Source organism: Cryptotermes secundus, unplaced genomic scaffold (assembly GCF_002891405.2).
Source record: "Cryptotermes secundus unplaced genomic scaffold, Csec_1.0 scaffold829, whole genome shotgun sequence".
In the NCBI taxonomy this organism is placed as follows: Eukaryota; Metazoa; Arthropoda; class Insecta; order Blattodea; family Kalotermitidae; genus Cryptotermes; species Cryptotermes secundus.
Window position 1 is genome coordinate 9,365 of NW_019735566.1, and position 25,076 is coordinate 34,440.

Sequence of the window (25,076 nt, forward strand, 5' to 3'; positions counted from 1 at the left end):
TCCGTGCAATGACAATCAATTGCCAGAAGACAGGAGCAAAGCCACTTCTTGAAATGTTATGTAGAAAACATCAAATAAACCTAAAAACATGGACAATGTTGAACATAATAATGGCATAATGGCAATGTAAATGTATTTTATTAGCATGTTATAAAATTAATTAAAAACTTTAATTGTCACCTTTTGCAAATATGAGATATCATCAAAGAGTTCCTAGATCTTGTCAATAATAAATATTGTAGCGTGTTTGGGTGTGTCACGCTACAAATAAGTTGACGCCGTCGTCTGATATAGCGAATTTATTTCGTTCGCTCACATTACACACTTTACAACCATCTGCACTTGCAGTGCTACAATCACTGCTCACAATATTCCGGCGATACTGGACCCAGACGGATATTCCAAACTGACTTCTTAGACGTGCGATCCGAAGCTTTCTTCTGCGGAGACTATTCCGATACTGTATTCTCCGAAGGGTGATCCGAGACTCCTGTTTCTCGCTGAAGCTGGGCTATCTATAACCTTGCCCGCTGTTAGGCAACGAACCCTCCGTTATAACCATGGAGACTCCTGTTAGAATTACCATGGAGCAATTGTTGTCTCCTCTGTAATGGTCTATTGTTGCGTTTCCATAGAAGTTACCCCTCTGGTTTGCCGACACGTTACAATATATTTCAAGAGTTACAGCACAACTACACTTCAACCCCTTCAAATAATATACCTGAGCAGCAATGCACCATTCCCATTGTCTTTTCATGTTTGGAAGCACTGTTCAGAAGGTGTCTGTTGAATCATGATCAGTTCATCTGTCATAATCACAATATGCCCTGTGCTGTTTCAAGTTATTTTTTTGTTTAGGGGTCCTTTCTATTCTGGGGAACAGAAAGATGTCCTGGGGAGACAAGTCATGTAAGTAGGGAGGCTGCAGAAGAACATAAATTGAATGCTTTGCCAAGAACTCTTGAACAGACAATGCTGTGTGAGCTGGTGCACTGTCATGTTGGAGATACTATCTTACTGCAGTCCACAATTCTGGCAGCTTTCTTCATGCCGCATAGCTTACATGCCTCACACTTCCAGATAATGAGCACAATTAATTGTCTTACCTGCTGGAACATACTGTGCTGAACAATGCTTAGATAATAGAAAAAATTATCAACACGGTTTCCACTTCCAAGCCCACTGGTCATGCTTTTGAGGGCACAGATAATCATCACACTTCCGAAGTGATGATTATTGTTTTGTGTCTTCTGGCAATCAGTCAATACCATGACCTTCTCAAGGCTCCATTTCAGCTACAGGGCCTCTGCCAAACAAGTAAACACATACATAATAGCCACTATATTAGTGCTGGGAGGAAATTCTATTACTCAAAGCTTCTCCGGAGACTTTTGAAAATTGCAACCATAGAGAGACGCTCAACTTGGGTGTTTGTGTATCGCATGTACTATAAGCTGGGGATTCACAGGCTACTTTCAGCAGGATAGCTTGATTCTGAAAGTATAAGTTTTACTTTAATACTACAGTTAATATCCAATAGGTATGTCTCATACCTCACAGTTTCTGTTAGGAAAAAGTATTCCTGATTGGATTGGAATTACTTCAAGTTATATTCTAGTCTCTGATGTAAATAGTTTCAGATCCTTGACCTTTGAAGACTGCTGGTGTCCATAGTTTGACAGTAGCTCCACCATGGAACCCAGAAAACTCGATTTTCTTTCCTATCCTGCTCATTTCAAGATGGAAGCACAACAAACCTCTGAAATGTAGTGTTTTTAATAAACTTGGACGATGAATTATGTCTAAAATAAATGTTTTAAATAATCTCTCTCAATCATTTAAAAGCTTTGAACTTAGTAAAAGACACAGAAATTACTGGCTAAAACTACTGGTGCTATACCTTATTGTTCTGAAAGTAATCAGTGCTCTGAAGAAGATACAGAGGAACAGCCATTTTATATGTGGCAGTTTAATGTTTTGTTTATTTCTAATGATCTGAAGTCCACAGTCTGAGTAGTACATATTTTCTGCCAATTAAGGTCTTCCTAAATTCTGAGTTCAAATCCACGCACCCTCAGCAAAACCTCACACTGGGATTTACCTGGAGCAAGAAATTTAATATCAGAAGAACTGATTAGCAATAATGTTCTAAAGTTCTGATTTTTACAAGCTCAGTAACCAATTTTCCATTCTTTTAGAATTTGGATGAAATCTTGGACTGGCAGCTCATTACATTTCAATAAATTTTACTATTTAAAAGCACAATGTTATTTCTTTTTTAATTTGATAGGTTGCGTTTTCTACACTGGTCCAGCATTTCAGGATCTTATACTCTTGTTTCTAGAGCTTTAGTAAACTCACTGTGTGCTGCACGTATATCATTATGGGCTTCCATGAACTTACTGTTCAGGTTACGAGTATCATAACCACACCACATATGCTAAATGAACACTGCTGATTTCTCTGCTGTAAGACGGTCAAATATATGACTTATGTTATGGACATGTCTTTAAGCAAACAGTAACACACTTTAAACTTGATATACAGCCTTCCATGAACTGAAAATTCCAAGTTCCAACTAACAATTGTTGTTGGGCTGGGTAAATGGTTGGCATATAATTTCAGTATTTAAGGGCTCTAGGTTTCTTCCAGACTGCTGCCAATATCTGTTTTCATTAAGTAGAGTCCTTGAGAAGCTAAGAGTCACTAAGCTACTCAAGAGATTACCCACATTTCATGGAACCCAAAGGTTCATTGCTGTTTTCACAGGAGTCTGTCACTGGCACCTGTCCTCAGCCAAATCAATCCAGTCCATGCCTTCCCACTCTATTTCTTTAAGATTCACTTTAATATTATTCCTCTAGCTATGCCTCAGTCATCCAAGTGCTTTACTTCACCTTGGGTCTTCTGGCAAAAATTTATATGTAGTTCTCATCTCTCCCATCTGTGCCACATGCTCTGTCTTTCTCAAGTGTAGAAACTTTCAAAATGGTCCTGATTAACTGAGAGAAGGGACGAACAGCTTCATATGGGTCCCAGACAAAGGTAGTTGTCCGATATCCATCGCATAGTCTGTGTTCTATCACTGCCAACAGGCAAGGAAAAATCAGGTAAAAATATCTGCACTGAATTCAGATGGTTTTCAGTACAAGAATACTGACATTATAAATTTAATTAGCAGATCACCTAGATGGAATTACATTGTCACCACAACTTAATATCATTGTTCTCAGAAACGTAACAGAACTATTGTTTCCAGCACTATTTGAGGTGTCTTCCTTCCTCAGCCAACACTCTCTCGCTCGATGCCTGATGGTTTCAAGTTTGGAGGCAGACATTTCACTATCTTCATCCTCACTGCTATTGACCTGTGTCACTCCTTGTCTGCAACGCTGCACACTGTTCTGTCCGTTCTGTCTGCCCCCCTCGCTGACAGGATAAAAATTAGACTTGAATCAAGGCTCCGTGGCAACTTTGGATACCCCCGTGAAACAGGTCGCCCATTCTGTGTATGGTTCAAAGAAGCTGACTTGGGACATACACAACGACCAGCCATTCCAGCACTAACAGCCAGTCAATATTTAAGCCTCTATTCATGGCTGTTTTGTCCGATATCCATTCAGTTTCTCCCATCTGAGAATAAATTACAGAAAAAGCATGTTCCCTTTTTTAGGCTGCTTCTCTTCGGGTTTTATGTTCTTAGCAAACTTATCTGGTTCTCTGCTAATTATTCCTGGCCTGCGATATTCATGTGGCAAAATGATGAATGTAATTTCTAAGAGTTGATCATCATCCTTGACAATTTAAGAGAGAATTCTAATGTTTCTTTTAGAGTTGGAAAGATTATACAATATGATTAGGCTGTTAAATGGGTATAACATTTATTCCCTCAATGCTTTGACGTGTCTTAAGCTTTAGACGTAAGACTATTTTGGCAGGTGATCTGAAGTCCAAGTCAACTCAACTTCCGTTCAAGGCTAGGCCCTTTATATAAGGCGCACGCGGACTCAATATAGGACACCTCTCGCCAAGGTTCGATCTCACGTGTTCGGCAATCCGTTTCTTCTGGAATGCTCCTTATAGAATACACCGGTAACGTGTTTTGTCTCATCCGTTGTTACTCAAGGACAATTCGTTGCTATGATTTGTCGCTGCGTTAACTTCCCATTTTCCACGTATTCCTTGTCGTAGAAGTGTCCGTTCCGATTGTAGCCGTTGTCACGGCGATGAACATAAGATAACGCGCCACAATATTGATATTGTCCTATGGGGCAGTGCAAACCCTCCTTCTGGGACCAACTGAATATAGGCTCTCCCTCACTGGGGTTAAGAGATTGTGATGTGGTGCTGGAACTGTACACAACTGTTCCTTTTTTCTTCAAGGGGGCATGCATCAAGTTCACTTCAATAGGATCTCTGGGTCTGCGGAGAGGACGCAGGAGCCGCAGCCAACATGGTGGGACATCTTCTGCTCTCACTACTTGATTGGTTTATTCTACATCAATATTGTTTCTTAGAATTTATCCTTTGGATTCCAGCACCCAATCAGGAATGCAGCTATCGCACTCTTGGTAAGATAGGTGGTGAAATAATTTTTCCTGGAATGATTTTTATCGCCAGTGGCCCACAGTACTCATCCATAATGAGGAAACTCCAACTCTGCACACGCGACAGACTGCAGTATCACATTTCTTCTAGTTCCTCGTGGAAATCGCATGAGATTCCATCTGTAAATTCCAAGGCGTCGTTAATCAACTCGTGTTCAGGCAAGAAGTTGGGAGGCAAGATTACTTCACTTAGACCATCCATGCTTGCATTCCGGAGTGTGTGAAACTGTTTGCAGACAGAGTGTATGCGGAAGCTGTCTCTTCCTGCATTCATGTGTGGACCAGGACGTTCATTCAGTTGCCACAAAACGCTTTCAGCAGCTCCAGTGTCTCCTGGTCGCGTATACAGAGGCGGCAGCTTTGTTTCGTCCCCGTCCTCTCTCATTAGGAATGATCTGATATTGCTGAGTATTTCCTGATGATGTGACTCACTCACTGGAGGTAATGTAATCAGATGATTTTCTGTTGCATGTTTGAATGCCTGAGAAGCGTAGCCAAGAGGAATCTCACTGGCGTTAATGAATGCATGAAAAGCCTTCCTAACGCCGTCCACAAAACTGAACTCAGCGAGAACAAAATCACAGCCCAGGTACCTGCCACTGCTATCCTTGCAGTAGTAGTCGATGTGCACCAGATGGAATGGCTGGGTTTTTAGTGAGTTCTGGTGTCTGAGCGCGCACACTGTTTCTTCTATCTCTTGGGTCATCCTGATCTGCCACTTAGCCTCGTTCAGCACTCGCTCAATAGGTGCACAGTATCTCCTGTGTGTGTGAAGGAAAGCATTAATTTGACATTACTAAATCAGTAAATACGCGGTTGCATAGTTGGTTGAGGCACTATGCTACAACCCAGAATATCGTGGGTTCAAGTTCCGATTCCCCCCCCCCAATTTACCTAATCATTGTAGCCCCATTATGGCCCTGGGTCGACTGAGTCTCTAACAAAAATGAGTACCAGGAATCCGGCGGTGGGAAGGTGTGTGTGTGTAAAGGGCAGCCTGCATGCAAGGCTGACAACATTACTGTCATCTGAGTCGACTGTCTAGACAAAATGTGGGAGCATTGACGTCTCACAACCCTATGGTCCATCTTGGCCTGTTACAGGCATAGTTTTACATTTTTACTTTTAGAAAAGTACATTTAGAACACTGTATTTTAAATTTTTCCGAATCACTGGTCATGTATAAATATAAATAGTGACAATATTTAGGAATTCTTTTGTTATAAGTGTCGGCTCATTGTGGACTACTTTCTCTACTTCTCACAATTGCTATCCTGATTATATTTATATCAAACGTGCTGAAATAATGAACCACGTATAGCTGCACAGAACAAATAGTTTATAGCAGATCGCGGGTGTAACATGACATAGTTTACCTGTAAATTAGTAATGTAATAGTAAAAGTGACAATTTCTTTCTTTGATGATGTGATTGTGACATCAACTAATTTGTTATCAATCAATTGCAGAAGGTCCGTTCCATTGTCCTGCATACAGGGAAATAAATGAAAACAAATGAAGCAAATCGCCTTTAGATGAATTTCATATGGACACTTTTGGAGCATGTATAGGAAATGGGTGAAAGATAATGTGGTTACTGAAACAGAACAAAAAACCGAACATTCAGCGTTGTATAAAAGGCCATTATCATGTATGTGAATTAAAATTCTGCTTGTTTAACTGTGTCTTGCGGTGTGTGGGTGTGTATGTGTCTCTGTCTCCCTACATGAATGTGCTTGTCCCTGTCTCACGATACATATGCTTGTTTCTTCACGAGGGAATGCTTCACTCTGTCTGGCTGTGTGTGTCCATGTCTAAGGCTGTGTCATAACGTGTCCCAAACTATGTGTATTCCAGCTCTACATCCATCTGTCTGTGGATGTGTCTGTCAATATGCGTCTCCTTCTCCGTTCTGTCTCTAGGTGTATCTGTTACTGTGTTACATCTTTGTGCGTGCTTTACTCTATATCTTCCTGCCCCTGGGTATGTCTAACAGTGTGTCCCAGCCTGTGTGTGTGGATATTCTGTGTAAATATGCATCTATGTATGACTATGTGTATGTGTATATGTAGTGTGACGTGGATGGTGCAACAGGAAGTAGGGATCACGTGAACTCTGCGGTCTCGCGAGTGACTTCACATACCCCTGCTCCTTCCATCATTATGCAACGCTTGGTAAACAGGTAACAGCACTTCACACAGTGACGTAAGAGGGGACACCGCGGTTACTATACAGCAATAAACAACTATCGACAGCGTTGCCCAGCAACGCCTCTAAACACGGCGATTAAGCAACAAGAAAGCGAGGTGCGTTTTCAGCTGAGTTTATAAAAGAGACTGGTATGCCTAAGCAGGGAGTTAAAATGTAGCAGCCGCCGAAGACAGTTGAAATCTGTCAGTCGCCTGGTTCAGTTGTAGCGAGTGAATTGTGAACGTGAAGAAGACTTCATAAGTCAGATGACGTATAGCAGCCGTGGAAGAAGAACCGGACTTATGATCTGAAGAGTTTATGTGTGATACTCAGTGACAGTTTGTGATAACTGAGAATGTACTGGGAGTGTGCAATTCAGTGACACTTGTGTAGCTCCCACGTTATAACTACGTGAAGACTACTGAAGAGATTATTGTGTAGGGTTTGTATTTTGTCTATACCCGCAAGAGTGTTATAATCAACTGTAGTTACGACTTGTAGATTGTTAAATAAACCAATTAACAGTCTGAACAGCGTCTTCAGTAGCAGGACACGTTACACTGGTGTCATTAATGCTTACGAACTCAAACAAACCACAATTTAGTGTTACACTGCCACATTATTGACACGGAAAAGGTGATGGAGCGTCTGTTTGCCGGCCAAGAACAAATGCTGGCCAAACTGAACGCCGCTAGTAAGACCCACAAGGAAGAAATGGAGGCCAGTAGAAAGGACTGTAGTATCCCGCCGTACAGTAGGCTGAGATCTTCCAAGCCGGAGTGCAAAGTCCGATGAAGCCAAGGTAAATTTTATTTGTGGAGCTGAGGTTCACGCCGTTTAAGAGTGAAAGCTCAAGACTACAGAGCAGTTGACTATGTGAATATTTATTAAAAAGAATGAAACAAGATGAAATTTATACAAACACCAGTGATTATAAGAAGGCAAGACCAGAACCCTGCGAGCTGAAATTTTCTAAGTCCACCTCGCTGAGCTGGGTCACATAGAGACGGCCCGCACGAAGTCTTCGAAAAGTATCCCCCCTCTCCTGTGATTACGGAGAGTTTATAAACAAGTTGACATCCGGTAACTGACGTCATACCTCCCTCTTATGCACTGAGTCTTGCCTTTTACATTGTCTTAGTATGGAAAATTACAGGCCATAGGTTGGGTGGACCAAGTCCACACTTGTTTACTTCATACATATATTTTTATAAAATAATCAGGTGGATATTGGGCAATGTACAGGCCCCAGCATGTCTGGGGCCGGCAACATGTGGTTCGCCGTTTGTTTGATGCTACAGGACAACCAAGAAGATTTCCTGGCAAGAATGGATGCCAACACGAAATCCTACAAAGAAAAGACAGAGCTTGACTGAAAGCCCGCCAGGAACAGCTACAAGAGAATCTAAAAAGGATATTCGAAGAAATGACGTCGAATAACCGAAAAGAGACGGAGGCGCGTCTAGAATAGAAAGAGCCGACCTCAGTGGAAACGAAACCTGAGGTGGTACATCAAGATTAAATCCCCAATGTTGATGCCGTTGTGAAACCGGTCAAAGGACGGAAGACGGGGTATAGGGGCAAGAAGCAAGCTGCAGGGCGACGCAGGGAGCAGAAGAAACTGACCCGAGGAATTTGTGGATCCCGGAGGAAGGTGTCCCATCGTGCAACAGTGGCATGGCGCAAAAGGAACATCTTCAGGGAAATTCTGACCCACGGAAATTGTGGACTGCAGAAACAAGTAACCGCATTCAGGAGGAAGATTACACACTGTGCAGGACACAGGCATATGGAAAGAAACAAAGACGATATCACACCAAGAAGACCGAAAGGAGGGACATCCGGGAAGAGACTGTGGATAGGCCCGGAATACAACACTGGCATAAGGGACTGAGGCCTGAGACAGCAACTAAAAGGCAGAAATGGAGTGGATGACCTAGGCAGCGGACTTTGACATGCACCATTTCCTGAGGACAGTTTGACATGACTCTCTTTAGACACAATTCCAGTATATTTGCAAAGTTTCGAATTTATTGTGTTACTGAACTTGGAATTGGCACAAGAGTATTAGGAATGAGGATGTTGACTGCATCTGATGGAACAGACAATCCACAAGCCAGACAATGACGATTTAATACATGTCATAAGACATAGGATGCGAGAAAGTCATCATATAGCTCAACAGAATTTACAGAATTTTAAGGAGAAACAGCAGGAGAGAGTTCCCGAAAAGAATGTAGTAGCATTCCAAGTTAATGACCTAGTGCTTGTGCAAAATAAGCGTAGGAGATATAAGTGAGATGCACTATGGGAAGGGCCGTATGAGATTAAAGAAGTGCAGTTACCCAATTTAGTGATACAGCAAGTAGGAAAGAGAAAGAAAGGTACCATACATATAAATTTAGTAAAACCCTTTTGTTCACAGGAAAGACAAGATGAAAACAATTCGGCTGTGGATTGTTGGGATTAGTCTCTTCCTTTATTGTGAGTGCTTAAAGCCTGAATACCTGAAACAGGTATTTATTTTGACGAAGTGGGCCAGATTTCATTCTACCCCATGACATGTTAGGGTGTAAGTTACATTGATTTGAAACCGACACGTGATCTCTGGAGAACAGTAAAAGAGCATCAGAAACCCGTTTCACAATCCTGCCATGGGTTAGAAAGCGCTTCCTGGAACCACCTGACAGATTGTAATTCTTTTAAAGCATATGTTACCAAAAAGGTCGATTACATTCATTCTTTCAAAGATCTAGTAGCAGAATACCTGAAAACAGATGCATCCTACCGAAGGAAACGAGGGATTTTAGACTTTGTAGGCGAAATTTCTAAGATTCTGTTCGGAACCTTGACACAAGCAGATGCAAGAAAGTACAATTCACATATTAATCAGTTAGAACGCGAACAACAAGAGTTTTTACATATTTCTTCAGAACAGATGACAGTAATCAAATCTACTCTTAATTCAGTGAATTTGGCAATGAGACTTATAAATCAAAATGAAAAGGTTTTAAAGGGCAGCTTAATCAAATTAGACAAAAATGTAAGTAAGGCCACTCTTGAACTACAACAAGAAACAGAGCAAGTGACTACAGCCAATATGCAAATTAGGACTATAGAACCAGGGTTAATGGAATGTCAGCATGGATATGAAATTTTAGTAGATGCATTAATTCATGCAGAACAAGAAACGTTTAAACTGCAATTCGTAGCTGCCATGAAGATAAAAACAGTTGTAACAGCTGAAAAGTTGCCTGCTGGAGTTGACTATCTTTCATTCCCTTTTTCAGAGTTACAGCACATTATTGTACCTCATATCTACTCACACAACCAGTTGCTCTCCTCAACACTATACCATCTATATAAAATATTCCCTTTTCATGCATTCAAACAAGATAATGTCTTTTCTTTTATATATATTCCTCGAAAGATTATATATTTATGGATTCTCTGAAAAGACAGTATGGCAAATTACCCACTAATGGATTAACTAGATGTTTTCACCCAAATCCTATTCAGAAAGTTTGTAAAGAAGATATACCTATACTCTCGTATATACCTGGAAATAATTGTGATTACATTCTTCTTCATCCCTCATCACAAAATATTCCTCCTACCTGTAAAGTTAGAGTGTTGAGACTAACGACGACCTATTGAATACCCTTATCCTTCAGTAATCAGTGGCTCTTTGTAACCCCTAAACCTGAGAAACTTTCTGTTATTTGTGATGATATCACAAAGCAGGTAAAAATAAGACAAAAGGTAAAGTGACATTACAACAACAATGTAAAGCTTATACCACTTATGTGACCTCGTATGCTATCAGTACAACTACTGTAAATGTTTCCCAAGATTTTGTACCCACCATTCCCTTGATTTAGATTGTTGCCTAACCTTCGAATAAACGAAGGAATTTGAAGAAATACCTTTGTCAATACCTTTAAGTAATATACTCGCATCTGCAGATGATCTCAGACTGGCCAGACGCAAGGTAAATGAGGTGGAACAGATGATTAAGGAACAGAAAATGAAAGCTTATTCACAATGGTATATTCATGTCACTTCCTGGAATGCAATTGTGAGTTTTTTGTATTTATTGTATTCTCGTGTTGTTGCTGTTGTAAAAGTTGTCGTACATGTTGGTTTGAGATTTGGGACAAATGGACCCCAAAAACTTGTTGGAAAGAAACTAGTGAACGCCTGTGTATTAACATAACAAATGTGCAAGGTAAGCAGCCGAGCATTCGCTATGGCAAAACAACACACACCTCTCCGCCTCCATCACCCTCATATTCCGCTCGTGAACCCAATACTTTTACCCCAATGATAGAAGATGGTAATGAAGAAACACGATTACAACCTCCTGCAGCATCCCTTCGTCGTCCCTTATGTCCAAACGAAAGAAATTTCCGATAAAAAGAATAAAAGTCTGGTTCAATATAACCAAACTTTTAAGAATAAGGGGAGTGTAATATTGTAATAAGTAAACCTTAAAGTACTTAGGCTTTTGTTCATACTGTATATTATCTTAATGTGTAGTTTTTTTTGTGTTAGCCAAGAGGGTGCTTCATGAGACAGTTTCAAACTTCTGGTGTAAGCGTATATACATGTTATCAACGCCTGACCTTTTAACATTTCGATAACATGTTAACTGAAGCTAAGTATTAGAGAGTCTAGTTTTTTGGTTCATCCATGCGTGATACCGCACGTAATAATTGAACTCTTGAACTCTGTGCTCATGACTCTCCCCCCCTCTTTGGCTCTCTTCCTAATGATCAATAAATAATACCAGTAACACTGAAAACAGGAGGAGACTTCTTTGAAAATCTGTACTGTATACACATTGTACGACGGTGAGTCAAATAAAAACCTTAAATTTGTAATAAAAAATCGAAATTTCGCCCCATTATCCCGTAAGTTGGTAAGCGTGCTACAAACAGCGTGCAGAATGGCCTTTAGGTTGCAGCATAGTGCAGATGCACCAACACCGTCATAACACCTGTATATGATGGCTGCCCCACTTGAGACTTGAACCAGGGAAGAACAGCATTCTGTTATTCGTTTTTTGTATAGTGAAGGTGTGAAACCTATGGAAATTTATCAAAGAATGAAGTTTCAGTATGGTGATGCATGTTTGTCACAGCAGAAAGTGTACGAATGGACTAGGAAGTTTGCAAATGGTGTGACTTCAGTGGAAGATGCTCGTCGTTCGGGTCAGGCACATCGAGTTGTGACTCCAGAGAACACTGCAGCAGTTGAAGCCATAGTGAGGGAAAACCGCCGAGTGACATTGAATGAAATTGCAGCAAGTTTAAACACTAGTCATGGTTCAGCACACCACATTGTGCACGATGTGCTCCAGCTTCACAAAGTGTCTGCAAGATGGATGCCACGGCAGCTGAATCCTGAATTGAAAGACCGACGTATTGATGCTTGTGAAGAACTTCTGCGGCGCTTTGAACGAGAAGATGATGAATTCCTTGCATGAATCGTTACTGGGGACGAAACGTGAGATCACTTCCACCAATCGGAAACGAAGAGAGCGAGCAAGAAATGGCGCCATTCGTCATCTCCAAGACCGAAGGAATTTCGAACACAACCATCAGCAGGGAAGGTTATGCTGACTCTCTTTTGGGACGAAAAAGGCGTCATCTTGGAGCACTACACGCCTAGAGGGACCACTGTCATCAGTGCATCATACTCAGATCTCCTAAAAATCATCTTCGGTCTGCAATCAAATCAAAGCGACCTGAATTGCTGTCCACAGGTATCCTTATGCGACATGACAATGCAAGGCCCCATAGTGCCCGTACAACAGTTGCGACAATCAATGACCTGCATTTTGAGTGTCTTCCTCATCCGGCATACTCACCAGACCTTGCCCCAAGTGATTTCCATATGTCTGAACCACTCAAAGAAGCACTGGGAGGGGAGACGTTCCGTTCTGATGAAGAGGTATGCCACGCGGTGTATGAGTGGTTGCGCGGACTACCAAAAGAATTTTTTCTAAAGGAATTCATGCACATTGTAAGCGCTGGAGGACTTGCATTGAGCGTGGAGGAGATTATGTTGAAAAGTGATACAGCTTTGTACCACTTGTGCACAATAAATAATAATCAAAAAGATATTTAAGGTTTTCATTTGACTCGCCTACGTATATATTATCTACATCTTTTACTTTCTTGTAATAAAACTTAGAATAATTGTTGAGCATAGAAACTGTCTCCGATTAGTGGGTCCCTTACGCACCTTACCCAGCGAGAAGATATTAAAAATTCTTGTCCCAGTATTTTTAACAGATTTTCAAATTTTCGTACCCTCATACGAAAATAAGTGAAGAATTTATCCTGATATCCTTGAGGAGAGAATATATCGTATGAAATTCTCCTTCTTCATCTCTTGCTCTGTATAACTGATGAACCCAATATTTTCTTTTCTTTCTGTTCTTTTCTTCTTGCAACACAATGTCTGCTCCGCATGCAGCAATCACATCTTCGTTCTGATCCATCTCTACGAATGCAAAATAAAACCAGCTACAGCACAGTCGGCGACCAGTCCACTCTGTGTGAATGGAGGCAGCAGAGCACAGTCTGAACACGGTCGGTGAATCCGGCCTTAATCTTCTACACGTATCATTAATACATTCAGTTACAATGCAAATAATAAGAGGGGATTTAAACTTCTTAAATGCCACATGGAACTCAGTCTTATGCAAGTTGTTATTGGATTATGTGCATGATTATCTTTATACAGATTGTGAGAAAGAAAATATGTGACATTGCACATAGGTCTGTTATTTACCGCTGCGGCGTCACAAGACTGCACGCCTTAAGCCTGGCATATCTTCGCACCAGCGGTTCTCAAATTATGATCCGTTGGAACGCTGGTGTTGTGAGGGCTGGGCCAACGTGCTCCACCGATAGAAATGAATAACGGCCGTCTTTTCCGTATTTTTCGCAAGAAAATAAGGTTAATGTATAGGATTTTCTCAATTTTACATATTTCTCATATTCCAGTTTTACTGTAAAATTATTTTTTAGTCTATTCTCCTTATTATGAAATAAAAAATAAAAGGAGGCTTATGAAATCGCCTTTCTGTCTGTGTATCCCCCTAATTCTTTAGGTTTTTGAGGTTTACGAGATCCCCTTGCTGCCAATGTATGCCGTCTAACCAATTTTATTTTGTCATGAGGCCAATTAGATCACATTGCTGTCTGTGTGTCTATGTGTGCCCCTTAATTTCTTGGTTTTCCTCAAGGTCCGTTTCATACTGAAGGAAAGTAGGCACTTAGTTCTTTCGAGAACATCAAAGGGTCCTGGAGGTACTTGAGGTAGCCCAGGCCAGGCCTGCTCGAAAAAGCGTGGGAGCTCCTTGACGCGGTTCGGTTCTGAATAAGCTGCTGCTGTACACTTTTTAGAGCCGTGGTTCTGGAAATGGAGAACAAGGTTAATACAAAAATTCCCCCCCTTCCAAATGTAGTGTCTGTCACTACCTCCCGACTTTCTTTCTCTTCTCTCTCTTTCTCGTTCTTCGCATAACTTACTGTTTATTCATCTTTTGTCTCTGCGAAGAGAGGTTTAATAAAAACTGCTTTAATACTATTATTTGTCGAGATGCGCAGAACACGATATGAAATCACATTTCGCACTGCATACAAAATCAGGAAATCTGACAGGGAGCAAAGCGACGACTAGGTTGCCCGCGAACTACAACTACAGAAGTTTGGGAACCACTGATCCATACTGCATATTGAACGTACGGGGTAAGGTCTCCTAGCAACAACCAGACACCTACAGACGACCTACAGCGACGGGGCACGTGCAACAGGTGACGGACAACTGCTTACTGTAACGCAATCATTACAGCGTCTCGCTGGAGGCTGAGGTTAGTACGCCACATCCGGACGCCGGTCCACAATCCGGCTGTCCTCGCTGATGGATCTAGTGGGTCTCTTCAGTCACACGCAGAAAATACTGGCTCATGTGGGATACAAACGGTAACTCCTCAGTATTAGTTGCGTTCCAAGATGACACTCTGTTTTATGTATCCCTGTGTTCTTGGAGCTAATGCAGATAAGTTCACATCTGGCACATCTGGCCCACGCCACTGGTTACGTGACATTTTGTAATGATACAGAAAAGTGATGACTAAACACGCATTGTATTGTAACAGAGCTGCTAACTGTACCCCTCGTCTCGCGTTTCGTTTTATTATGGGATGTTAAACTGTGTTATTTTGGTTTAGAACGTAACGTTCGTTCGTACTCAGGCGAGAACGCGTTTTGTAACAGCTGTATCTAGACAGTGTAAACTAAGCTGCGGGCTGGACAGCTGAGGAATCAGTGTTCGATCCACGGAATAGGTCAGACCCTTTTTTCTTCTTCACAGTGTCCACACTGGCTATGGGGCCCCAAACAGCCCCTGTTTCTTGGGAGTAAAACGACTGAACATTGAACAAATTGTCGGTCGTCCGCATGTTCGAAAATTAGTGAAGGCGGTGTGAATACCAGAGAGACACACAAGCACCCACAGAGCAAGGTTATCTCAGGAGCCTCCTTGACATGACACGAACGTCATAGAAAAGGAAAAATTTAGTGGGAGGGACGCAGACAGCAAGGTGATCTCTTTAGCCTCTTATTTTTCAAAATAAGGAAAGTAGGCTTCAAAAAACACGCAAGTTTGTTGCCTCATCTCGTGTCCCGTTAAATAACTTAGGTCAGGGCCATTCACAGGCTATGATACTTCCTCTGTTGTTATGTCCTGCCAGCCCCAGGGCACTTGTACCCTTTGGTTAAGTTTTCCCCGCGCTTACTTAGGCAGTACTACACGCATGCAGGATTGAAAGCTGCTACACTTATCCGTAAAATCGGAATTCGAAGGAGAGGTCAGCTTCACGCCCCGGCCATTTCCGCCTGCTGAAGGCGTCCACTGTACCAATTGTACAGGCCGAGAATCAAACTCCAGTCTGCAGTCCAGTCGCTACAGCGAGTGAACTGTTTCGACTATCTCTCTGTCTATGGCTCTAAAGTCCTTCTGTCGGACCTTGAGCTCTTTCTTCTGTTTTTTAAATTATACACAGCCGGTAGGACTCCTTGTACGGGGTATCAGCCCGTCGCAAGGCCGCTGCCTACACACAGAACAACATAACACAGAATAAACGCACACACAGACATCCATGCCTCAAGTGGGATTCGAACCCACGATCCCAGCGTTCGAGCGGGCGAAAACGTTTCCTACCGTAGACCGCGCGACCACTGAGATCGGCTGTAGCAAGTGAGCTATTTAAACTATTTCAGCAATTTACTGTCTGCCTAATTATGATTAGAAAACAGCATAATGAGTAGCTTCATAACTTGTACTCATCTCCAAGTATAACTCAAATGATCTAGTCAAGAAAGATGAGATGAGCAGGGAATGTAGCATGAATGGGGGAGAAGAGGGATGTATATATATTGGTGGGAAAGCCAGATGGAAGGAGACCACTGGGAAGACCAAGACGTAGGTGGGTGAACAATATTAAAATGGATCTTAGAGAGATAGGACGGCATGGTATGGATTAGATTGATCTGGCTCAGGATAGGGAAAGTGGAGGGCTCTTGTGAACACGGCAAAGAACTTTCGTGTTCCATAAAAAGCTGACAGTTTTTGAGTAGCTGCACAATCGGAGGCTTCTCACGAAGGCTCAACTCCGTGAGTGAGTGAGTTAATTACGATTATAAAAATTTCGTAACATCCAATTACATCGGGAGATCCTGGTACCCCCCTGGTTAAATATATAATTTACGTGCAGCAGCAACATGCGCACGAAAGACACGGAGAGCTTCAGTTTGTTGTTTTGGCGAGACAGTCGACATGCAGCAGGATTTTACGATGCAACTCGGACTGAACTTTCGCTCCCCGCGGGACCACTCTGCACTGACGCTACTGCAACGAACACAGCCAGCGAAACGTCGTAAAAGTTTCAACTCAGTCTCCCCCGCCCCTCCGACCCCCCTTGACTGGTTACCAGCACTCCACATGTGTGAGCCCCGCTCCGCAAAACAGACGGCACAGTCCCGTATAACGGAGTGACATAGGTGTGTTAATTGTGGAAGTGCCTGTGGGCCAGAGCGGGCTCACGTGCACAGGTGCCAGAATAATTGGGATTCACATGTGTGGTTCATTGTTGGAGTGTCAGTGAGAGGTGTGTAGATGGATAAAGAACGCACTCGAATGCCTCCAGGGACTTCAGAGGCCACCGCCAGCAGTTCAGATACCACGAACTCCTACCCAACTTGTGCCAGATGTCGCAATCATTGGTTAAAAATTCGTGTTAAGGGCCACAAACGTTACTGTAAGTACCGGGACTGTACGTGTGAGAAATGCACTCTTATAGCCAAGAGCCAGAAATACACGGCGCTCCAGACGTCGGTGTGGCGCGCCCAGGCGCAGGACGAAGCCCTCGCCAGACAAGCGAGTCATTGTCCGGAGGAAGGTGTAACTGTTACTCACAGAACCCCGTCTGAGCTGGATTCCAAATTAATGGAGAGGATTCGGAATTTCCTGGGCAGAACACAGGACACTGCTCCAGTCGTCCCCGGGACGGATTCGCGTTTAGCAGAGGGCAGTAACAGCTCCTTGCCTGCTGGGAGCAGAACTCTGTCCACAGCTCCTGAGAGGGATTCCCGCTCACCGGATGAGAGTAGTGACTCACTATATTCCGCACACAGTTCCACCGCCGGCACAACACAGCCCACCGCCTCAGCCGCCCCGAGGATAGATTTCCGCGTAATGGAAGGGATTGGCTACTCTTTGTTTACCGGAGGTAGAACACTGCTTACCGCCCCAGTCGCCACACGTCCCACAGCCCCAGTCGCCACACTTCCCACCTCCCCAGGCGCCTCTGCCATAGATTCCCAGGCAATAGAGAAGAATGACTATCCTTTTGCTAACGGAAGCAGAACGTTGCTCACCGCCTCAGTCTCCTCAGCCGCCCCTAGCACGGATTCCCGGCCATTGGATGGATGCTTCTACTCTTTGCCTGCCGGAGGCAGAATACTGCCTCCAGTTCCAGTGACCGATTTATTCTTAGTGGAGGAGGCCCGCAAAGCACTGTATTCTTCACTTAGTTCTACCACCGGCGGCACCCTGCCCATCGCCCCAATCGCCTCCGGCGCCCCGTTGATGGATTCTCGCTCAACTGATGGCAACTCATATTCTTTGCCCACGGGCAGCAGAACATTTCCCAATGCCCCAATCGCCCCTTGGATGGATTCCACCCCAATGGTGGGGGGCGGCTGCACTGAGCCCATCGGCGGAAGACCACTGCCCACCGCGTCCAACACAAAGGCCAACCCCTCGCCACTGCTCCTATGGTGCGGCCAGGGGTTCCCAAGCCGTGGGTCAGTGAGTAATGTCTACAACGATATGTTATTAAATCAATACTACCTGAACTTGCGGTATTTAAGCAAACCTTAGTAAATACATTACATCAGTACTGCAATCAGTAATTGTTCATAAATCGTTTTAAATTCATATCCAAAATATATGACGTAAAGAAAACAGATTTTCTTGTACACTGTTTCGTGAATCTGATGATTGGCCGTGAAAACACACCAGTATTGTAATCGGTAATTGTTCATTGGTACTAAGTTACCAAAAAGTGTTTTAAATTCTTGTCAAGAGTGTGTGACATTTTTCAAATTATTCTTTTGTATAATGTTGCGTGAAACAGGTCGTTCACTAAGAAAAGGAAGTGATCACTAAGCCGAGGCCCAAAATTTGCAAGATCAGCTTTGCAAATTGCTCTCTCGTTCAACTGCAAAAGACACAGCATTTGTACAGGCCCAAATTTACTCAAATTTCTAATTATTATGCACTGAATTTATAATGTAGTTTACAAATATTGCGGTGTCTTTCAAGTGCATTTGTTTAAGTGGCGTGGGTTTGTGACATCTTTAAGTTTCATACTAAATACTATACACGGTGAAACAAAGAACGACCGTGACTTCAAGTGGTTTGTGTCCAATTAAGCAAGTGAAATATAAACTGACTGTACGGCACATGAAGTGTTTTACAGTGTGAAGTTATTCTTAAGGGTTCTGACGATGGTGGGTGCCACAAAGAATTACTGGGTTTTGGGACTTTTTTCCGGACGATGGAAAAAGTTCAAAACCCCAGTAATTCAGTGTGAAGTAATGTTTACGTACGAGAGCTGAGGTTGTCCAGAGTATGTAAATGACGGTCTTCTGGGATGTGACGCCCCATAGTTTGGTAGCATGTGGATTGGTGCTCAAATGCTCCAGGCCCAAAATGAAAGTAGCCCTTTAAGTTTCACTGCAATTTTGTTCCACTCTTATGACAATGAAGGTGACTCCACATGTTATTGTTACGTGATGTTTCTATGTTAATAGTTCGTAATGGCCATGTTGATTTTCAGCTCTGAATGTCGTATCTACTTCGAGATAGCTTGACATTTGCCCTTTTATGAAATGAGATGCACAATGATGAAATAAGTCTGACTTTGGCGTTCTCGATATAATTAAAACTCTCAGATTAATGCTGACCTGTGCTGTTATTTGTGTAACTGTGAAAAATTATACAAAATAATCATGATTAAATGTCATCTTTGATCTCAAGTAAATTCACGTCACTGATCGAAATATCTGCGCCCAATCAGAAAATAATAAGTTGTGGTACATATGTTCAAGTTTGGTTTATGTCAGTGTCAGATGCAGCAGGAAATCAAACCCCTACACACTTGTAGTTAGTTGAGACATTATGCTACAAGCCGGAAGGTCACGGGTTCGAATCCCAATGAGTTGGATCTTTTCAATTGACCTAATCCTTCCAGCCGCACTATGGCCTTGGGGTCAACTCAGTCTCTGACAGAAATGAGTACCAGGAATCTTCATGGGGCGTAAAGGGCGGCCGGAGTGTAAGGCTGACAAACTCATCGCCAGCTGTGAGTCGACTGCCTAGAAAATGTGGGTGCCTCGACGTTTCACAGCCCTATGTACCTTCACGGCCTGTTAGAGGGATACCTTTACCTTTTATCTAACCTCATGTTTGAAGGTCGTGGTAGGATATAGTTTCTGGAGCAATGTTACGCAAACTGTGATATAAAAAGAGTTCCGCAAGAGAATTACATTCCATTAAAAATGATAACATAATACAGAAACAGACTAAAGGGGTGCCTGATAATTCAACTTTCCAGTATCAATCCCATTTATTACTGAAGGCAAGTACCAACTTGGTCATTTTATAACTAAAAGACAGTTTAGTTTCTGCACTAACATTGGTTTCTCAGGGCACAATCTCATTCCCTGTACTCAGTATAGACGTTGACTGACATTTATGACGTAACGAAGACTAGGTCATTCAGTGTTAAGTAAAAAAGTAAAGCTATCGCTGTAACAGGCCATGAAGGCCCATAAGGTTGCGAGACATTATCTAGACAATCGGCTCAAAGATGGTGGTAAGGTTGTCAGCCTTCAAAATATCTCTTTTAGACCCAAGGTATAGAGGCCTCAGAAAACCCTAGTAATCTTATGCATATCACATTGTACATGTACGATTATAAAGAACACACGGCTTTACAAAAGACTTCAATTTTTTCACAGTTGACAGCGCCCAGGGTTATGTTCGTGAAATCATTCTGGTACCAACATTTAATTGGTAAGGAATATCAGTGCTATAAATTTTGACGAACATTCGACATTTCAAATTTCACTCTTACATACTCTGACGATATCTAATTTCATCAGAATTTATATTAATTTAACTTCGACTTCTTGCCAATTGTAGTGTCGTTACGTAACAGCAAACAGTTGCGAGTTAATTTAATGCATGTTCATTATAAGCAGAGAATTCATCGTAGTTTTATTCCTTCGTTTATAATTGATTCTGCGGAAAATATGGCAACTGCACAGTAACTAATCAGCTCCTTGGAGCTGAATCCTTCTTGAGAAACCACCTGTCTGTCAGTTACTCAATTTAATGGAACCCGAAGGTTCATTACCGTATTCACAAGAGCCCACCAATGGCCCTATCATGAGCCAGATTAATTAGTCCACACCGCCCCACCATATTTCTCTAAGATCCATTTTAATATTATCCTCCCATCTACGTCTAAGTCTTCCTAGTGGTCTGTTCCTTTCTGGATTTCTCACCAAATTCTACATGCATTCATATTCACTCATGCTTGCTACATGCCCAGCCTATCTCAACCTCCTTGACATGATCATTCTATTTATATATGGACACCACTGTATATTTAAATCGTTATTAATTATCTGTTCCGCACGTATGATTGTCACTTTCTTTCGTTACCAGTGAGAATTTCGTTATCAGAAAACAGACGGGAAAACCAACAGAAGAATCACTTTCTGTCATTTATAAGTTTAGGATTAGCCCTGAAAAGCCAGGCAATGGATTTCTCTTTCATATAGCAGCACTCTTGTGCCATCATATCCTAACCTAATCATATAAGTTCACCTCTAATCGTGGTTCCCATCCTGCGAGAAGCGCCCCTGGGGGAGGCTGTATGGAATAAGTTATGTTACACCTAATCACCTACTTCTGCCGCGCCATAGCTCAAGGTGTTAGTCGCTGGCTTCTTACCGCGGCGGCCCGGGTTCGATCCCCAGTCTGGTCGAGTGGGATTTGTGGTGGACAATGTGGCGCTGAGGCAGGTTTTCTCCGAGTACTTCGGTTTTCCCTGTCAATCTTCATTCCACCAACTGCTCCACAATCACCCTCACCTATCAGAAGTGGCCGCAGTATAAGGTACTTAGTCCCACATCACTAGCAATAAAAATCAGTCGAGTCGAGTCAAGTTACATTGCGACTGACGGTCAGTCAGTCAGTAAGTCTTGGTGTCGAACCCCATTTGGGGCTCATGACCGGATATTAATTATTATCATTTGACAGTTACGGTCTTGTTTCTGTGGGGCGCCTTCTCTGATGAGAGGACGGGTCTATCTTTTGTATATGCTGCTGGCTCTTGCCAGCGCTGTCTTTCTCGGGTCCGAGTCACTTGGGACTCGCGACCATATTTTACTGTCTCAGAATTTACACTTGAGAGAGAGAGAGAGAGAGAGACACACTTACGGATCATCTTCAGAGGGAATATCAATACTTATTCGGACACCATCACAATAGGTGTTCTGATTGCTAAATTACATACACACACAATGCCTGGAATACAGAATGTACACAATATTCAACTTTTCACAATCACAGCAGCCTTCCTGGTATTAAAACTTTTAAAGTGTTTAAAAAATTTAGGTAAACTGGACTTAAATATATTTAATAGACACGGACAAATAGAAATGGAAATATACAGAAAACCCACAACGACAGACATAACAATAAATAAAAAATCATGCCACCCTAAAGAACAAAAATTGCCAGCATATAAGAATTGGATACACAGACTTCTTACAGTACCCCTTGAGGAAAATGCTAAAAACAAAGAATTAAATACTATTATTAATATAACACTAAATAATGGCTATAGAAAGAAAGACATCACACATCTATATAACAGACTTAAGAGAAAGATGGGTAACGCGGATAATAAAGACGAAAAAGAACAAAATGGGTCACTTTTATTTATACAGGAAATTACATACGAAAAATCATAAAACTATTCAAAAACACTAATATAAAGATAGCCTTCAAAACAGCCAACACAATAGATAAACTAATAAATGAAAAACGAGAAATAAACCCCTACGAACAAAGTGGGATATAGGAAATAACAAGCCAAAATTGCCAAAAAGTATACATCGGCCAAACTGGTAGAAATCTAACAAGATACAAATTACACATAAGAAACATAAGACTAAAAAAGGACGAATCAGCATGTGCCCAACACATACTAAATAAACACCATCAGTATGGGCCGATGACAGTAATCATGGGAATGACTGAAAAAGTCAAAGAAAGAGGCATCATGAATGTAAATAAATTGATAGAAGAACAAGAACACACAGAAGAAATTAATAGCCAACATAACATGTTCTACCTCATAATACATCAGAACACGCCCACATCAACATCACAGACACAGGAAGTATAAATTACGCGGCACAGCACACTCTAGACTCTATAGACTCTAGTCAATAAAAAATCAAAAGTCACATTGCGACTGACGGTCGGTCAGTCTGTCTGTCTTGGTGTCGAGCCCCGACTGGGGACAATAAAAAATCACCTACTTTTCTTTCACTATATATTGACTATTTGATGCGACACCGACCACATATAAAACACCGCGTCCAACAGTTCTATTGTGTGTATTCGTTGCGAGGGAACGTATTTAACGAGCTGTTGCTTAGCAACGTCAGGAGAGAGGACACAGACAGCAATGTGATCCTATACTTTCCTTCTAATTTCTCAAAATAAGGAAAATAGGTTGAAAATCAACTTGTAACGTGAAATTCAGCTGAAAACATTTTTACTCAGCCTACTTGTACGTAACTACGTGAGTTTGTTTATCACAATAATATAAATAAAATTGCAAGAAAGAAAAATTAAGAATTGAACGTCTACTTTCCTCTGACAAGACACTGACCGCATACAAAATGACGCGTCCAATTCTTTTATTGCTTCGTGTGTAATCGTTGCAGCAGTAACGTCTTCACAGAGACTGTAGAACGATACACATACAAAGACAGACTTATGAGAGGAATTTATGAAGTACGCCGTTGAGATGGGCTCAGGTGCCATGTAGTATGGCACAGGTAACAAATAGATAGTAGTTATAAGGGATACGTGTAATTTGATTAATTCAATTAACATGTACATGACAAGTTTCGTAATCTGAACATTTCCTAAATGCTGAAGACCGTACGAAATTAGTTATGTATTGACCTCGGCCTCTCATAAGACCGTCACAAACACACATGTTATGACTAGACAGAAGGGTTGAGAAGTATCTCGGTCCGGGTTCAAAAGATCGTATGACCATATATGGAACTGCTCACTATATTCTTGTATGTTAAGAAATGAATTTAATTGAATTTAATTGTAAAATGTAAGTATGATATAATAAGTAAGTAGTTAGTGTGTAGACAGAGGAGAGACCAACAATATCTGGTCGAGTGTACATCCATTGTACTTGAATATTTACTTATTCTATTTCTGGAAAGTCTAATTAAACTCTTTTCTACACTTAACTTTCTTCATCCTTCGAACTCCTTCGACTCTAGTCAAGACAGAGTCCTTATCCTACGAATTAATTGGAATTTTATATAAGAAGATAGTTATACGACGTCTTATGGTGATGCCCCGAAGAGATCAGCTCGGTTACGAGACATAAACTGGTGACCACCGGCGGGATCGAAGGAGATTTCATTGCTCTTCCATACTTCAAATATTTTCGGTGGTCCACGTCGAGGTGTTGGAACATCAGACTTCACTGGTCCTTCCACCTGAGTGAGTGCGAACGTCTTTTCTTACTCTAACCGGAGGCCGACGCAGCCCGTCCGTCTTCTGGCGTCAAATAGATCGCCGACTGCAGTTCGAGTACCGGATGGGGTCCTCGAGAGGACACTGCGCAACCCAACAGCCTGCAACTATCTTTCTTGGCGGTGGTGTTCCTTTCGGTAGTGACTCCGAGGAGCGACCTTACTTCCTTCCATTTTTCAAGTAAGTCTTCACCTCTCATTGTTGCTTCTGGCATTTTGTTAAATAGTAAACTAAGAGTACATTAGCTAGTTCGACATGCCTAATTTACAACATTCAAGTCCAAATAATGCAACAAAAATTTCTTAGGCTGATGATCAAGTTGTTCACGATAATCACAGAATAGTTTCTGTACATACAGTTGTTAAATTATTAAAAACTACCTTCAGTGGCAATCCAAATTAACTACATGAGTTTATTGATAACGTAGAAAATGCCTTCAGCTTTCTGGACCCCGTGGATCATGCGATCTTTTTAATTATTTTTTTTTGCCTCATATTAAGGGAGATGCAAAAACAGTATTAGGTTTTCGTACAATTCCAGAGGAATTTCAGACATGGGAAACGGTCAAGGACAAATTAGAATTAAATTATGATGTCCAGCGAACTTTTGACTTTTATGCTAACAAGTTGTTCAGGAGCAGACAAATACAAGGTGAAAACGTAACACAATGGGGAAACAGAGTTGATAAAATGACCACTGAATTAAACAGAGCTCTTAATAGGCAGATGGTAACTTGGTCAATAGAAATGCAGGGTGGGGGAAACAAAACGGCTTCATTGTTAAGTAAATGCTGCTTCATTCAAGGACTTTATGATGATTCTATTAAAAA

At 41.8% G+C, this 25,076-nt stretch overlaps 1 protein-coding gene across 1 annotated transcript; it reads left to right on the forward strand.

Moving 5' to 3' along the window:
• Window positions 1–16,828: 16,828 nt before the first annotated feature.
• On the forward strand, window positions 16,829–19,596 carry LOC111869640 (doublesex and mab-3 related transcription factor 1-like). Its single transcript, XM_023861307.2, has one exon. The coding sequence runs from the start codon at window positions 16,988–16,990 to the stop codon at window positions 18,251–18,253; it is 1,266 nt and encodes a 421-aa protein (XP_023717075.1). The 5' UTR covers window positions 16,829–16,987; the 3' UTR covers window positions 18,254–19,596.
• Window positions 19,597–25,076: the final 5,480 nt, after the last annotated feature.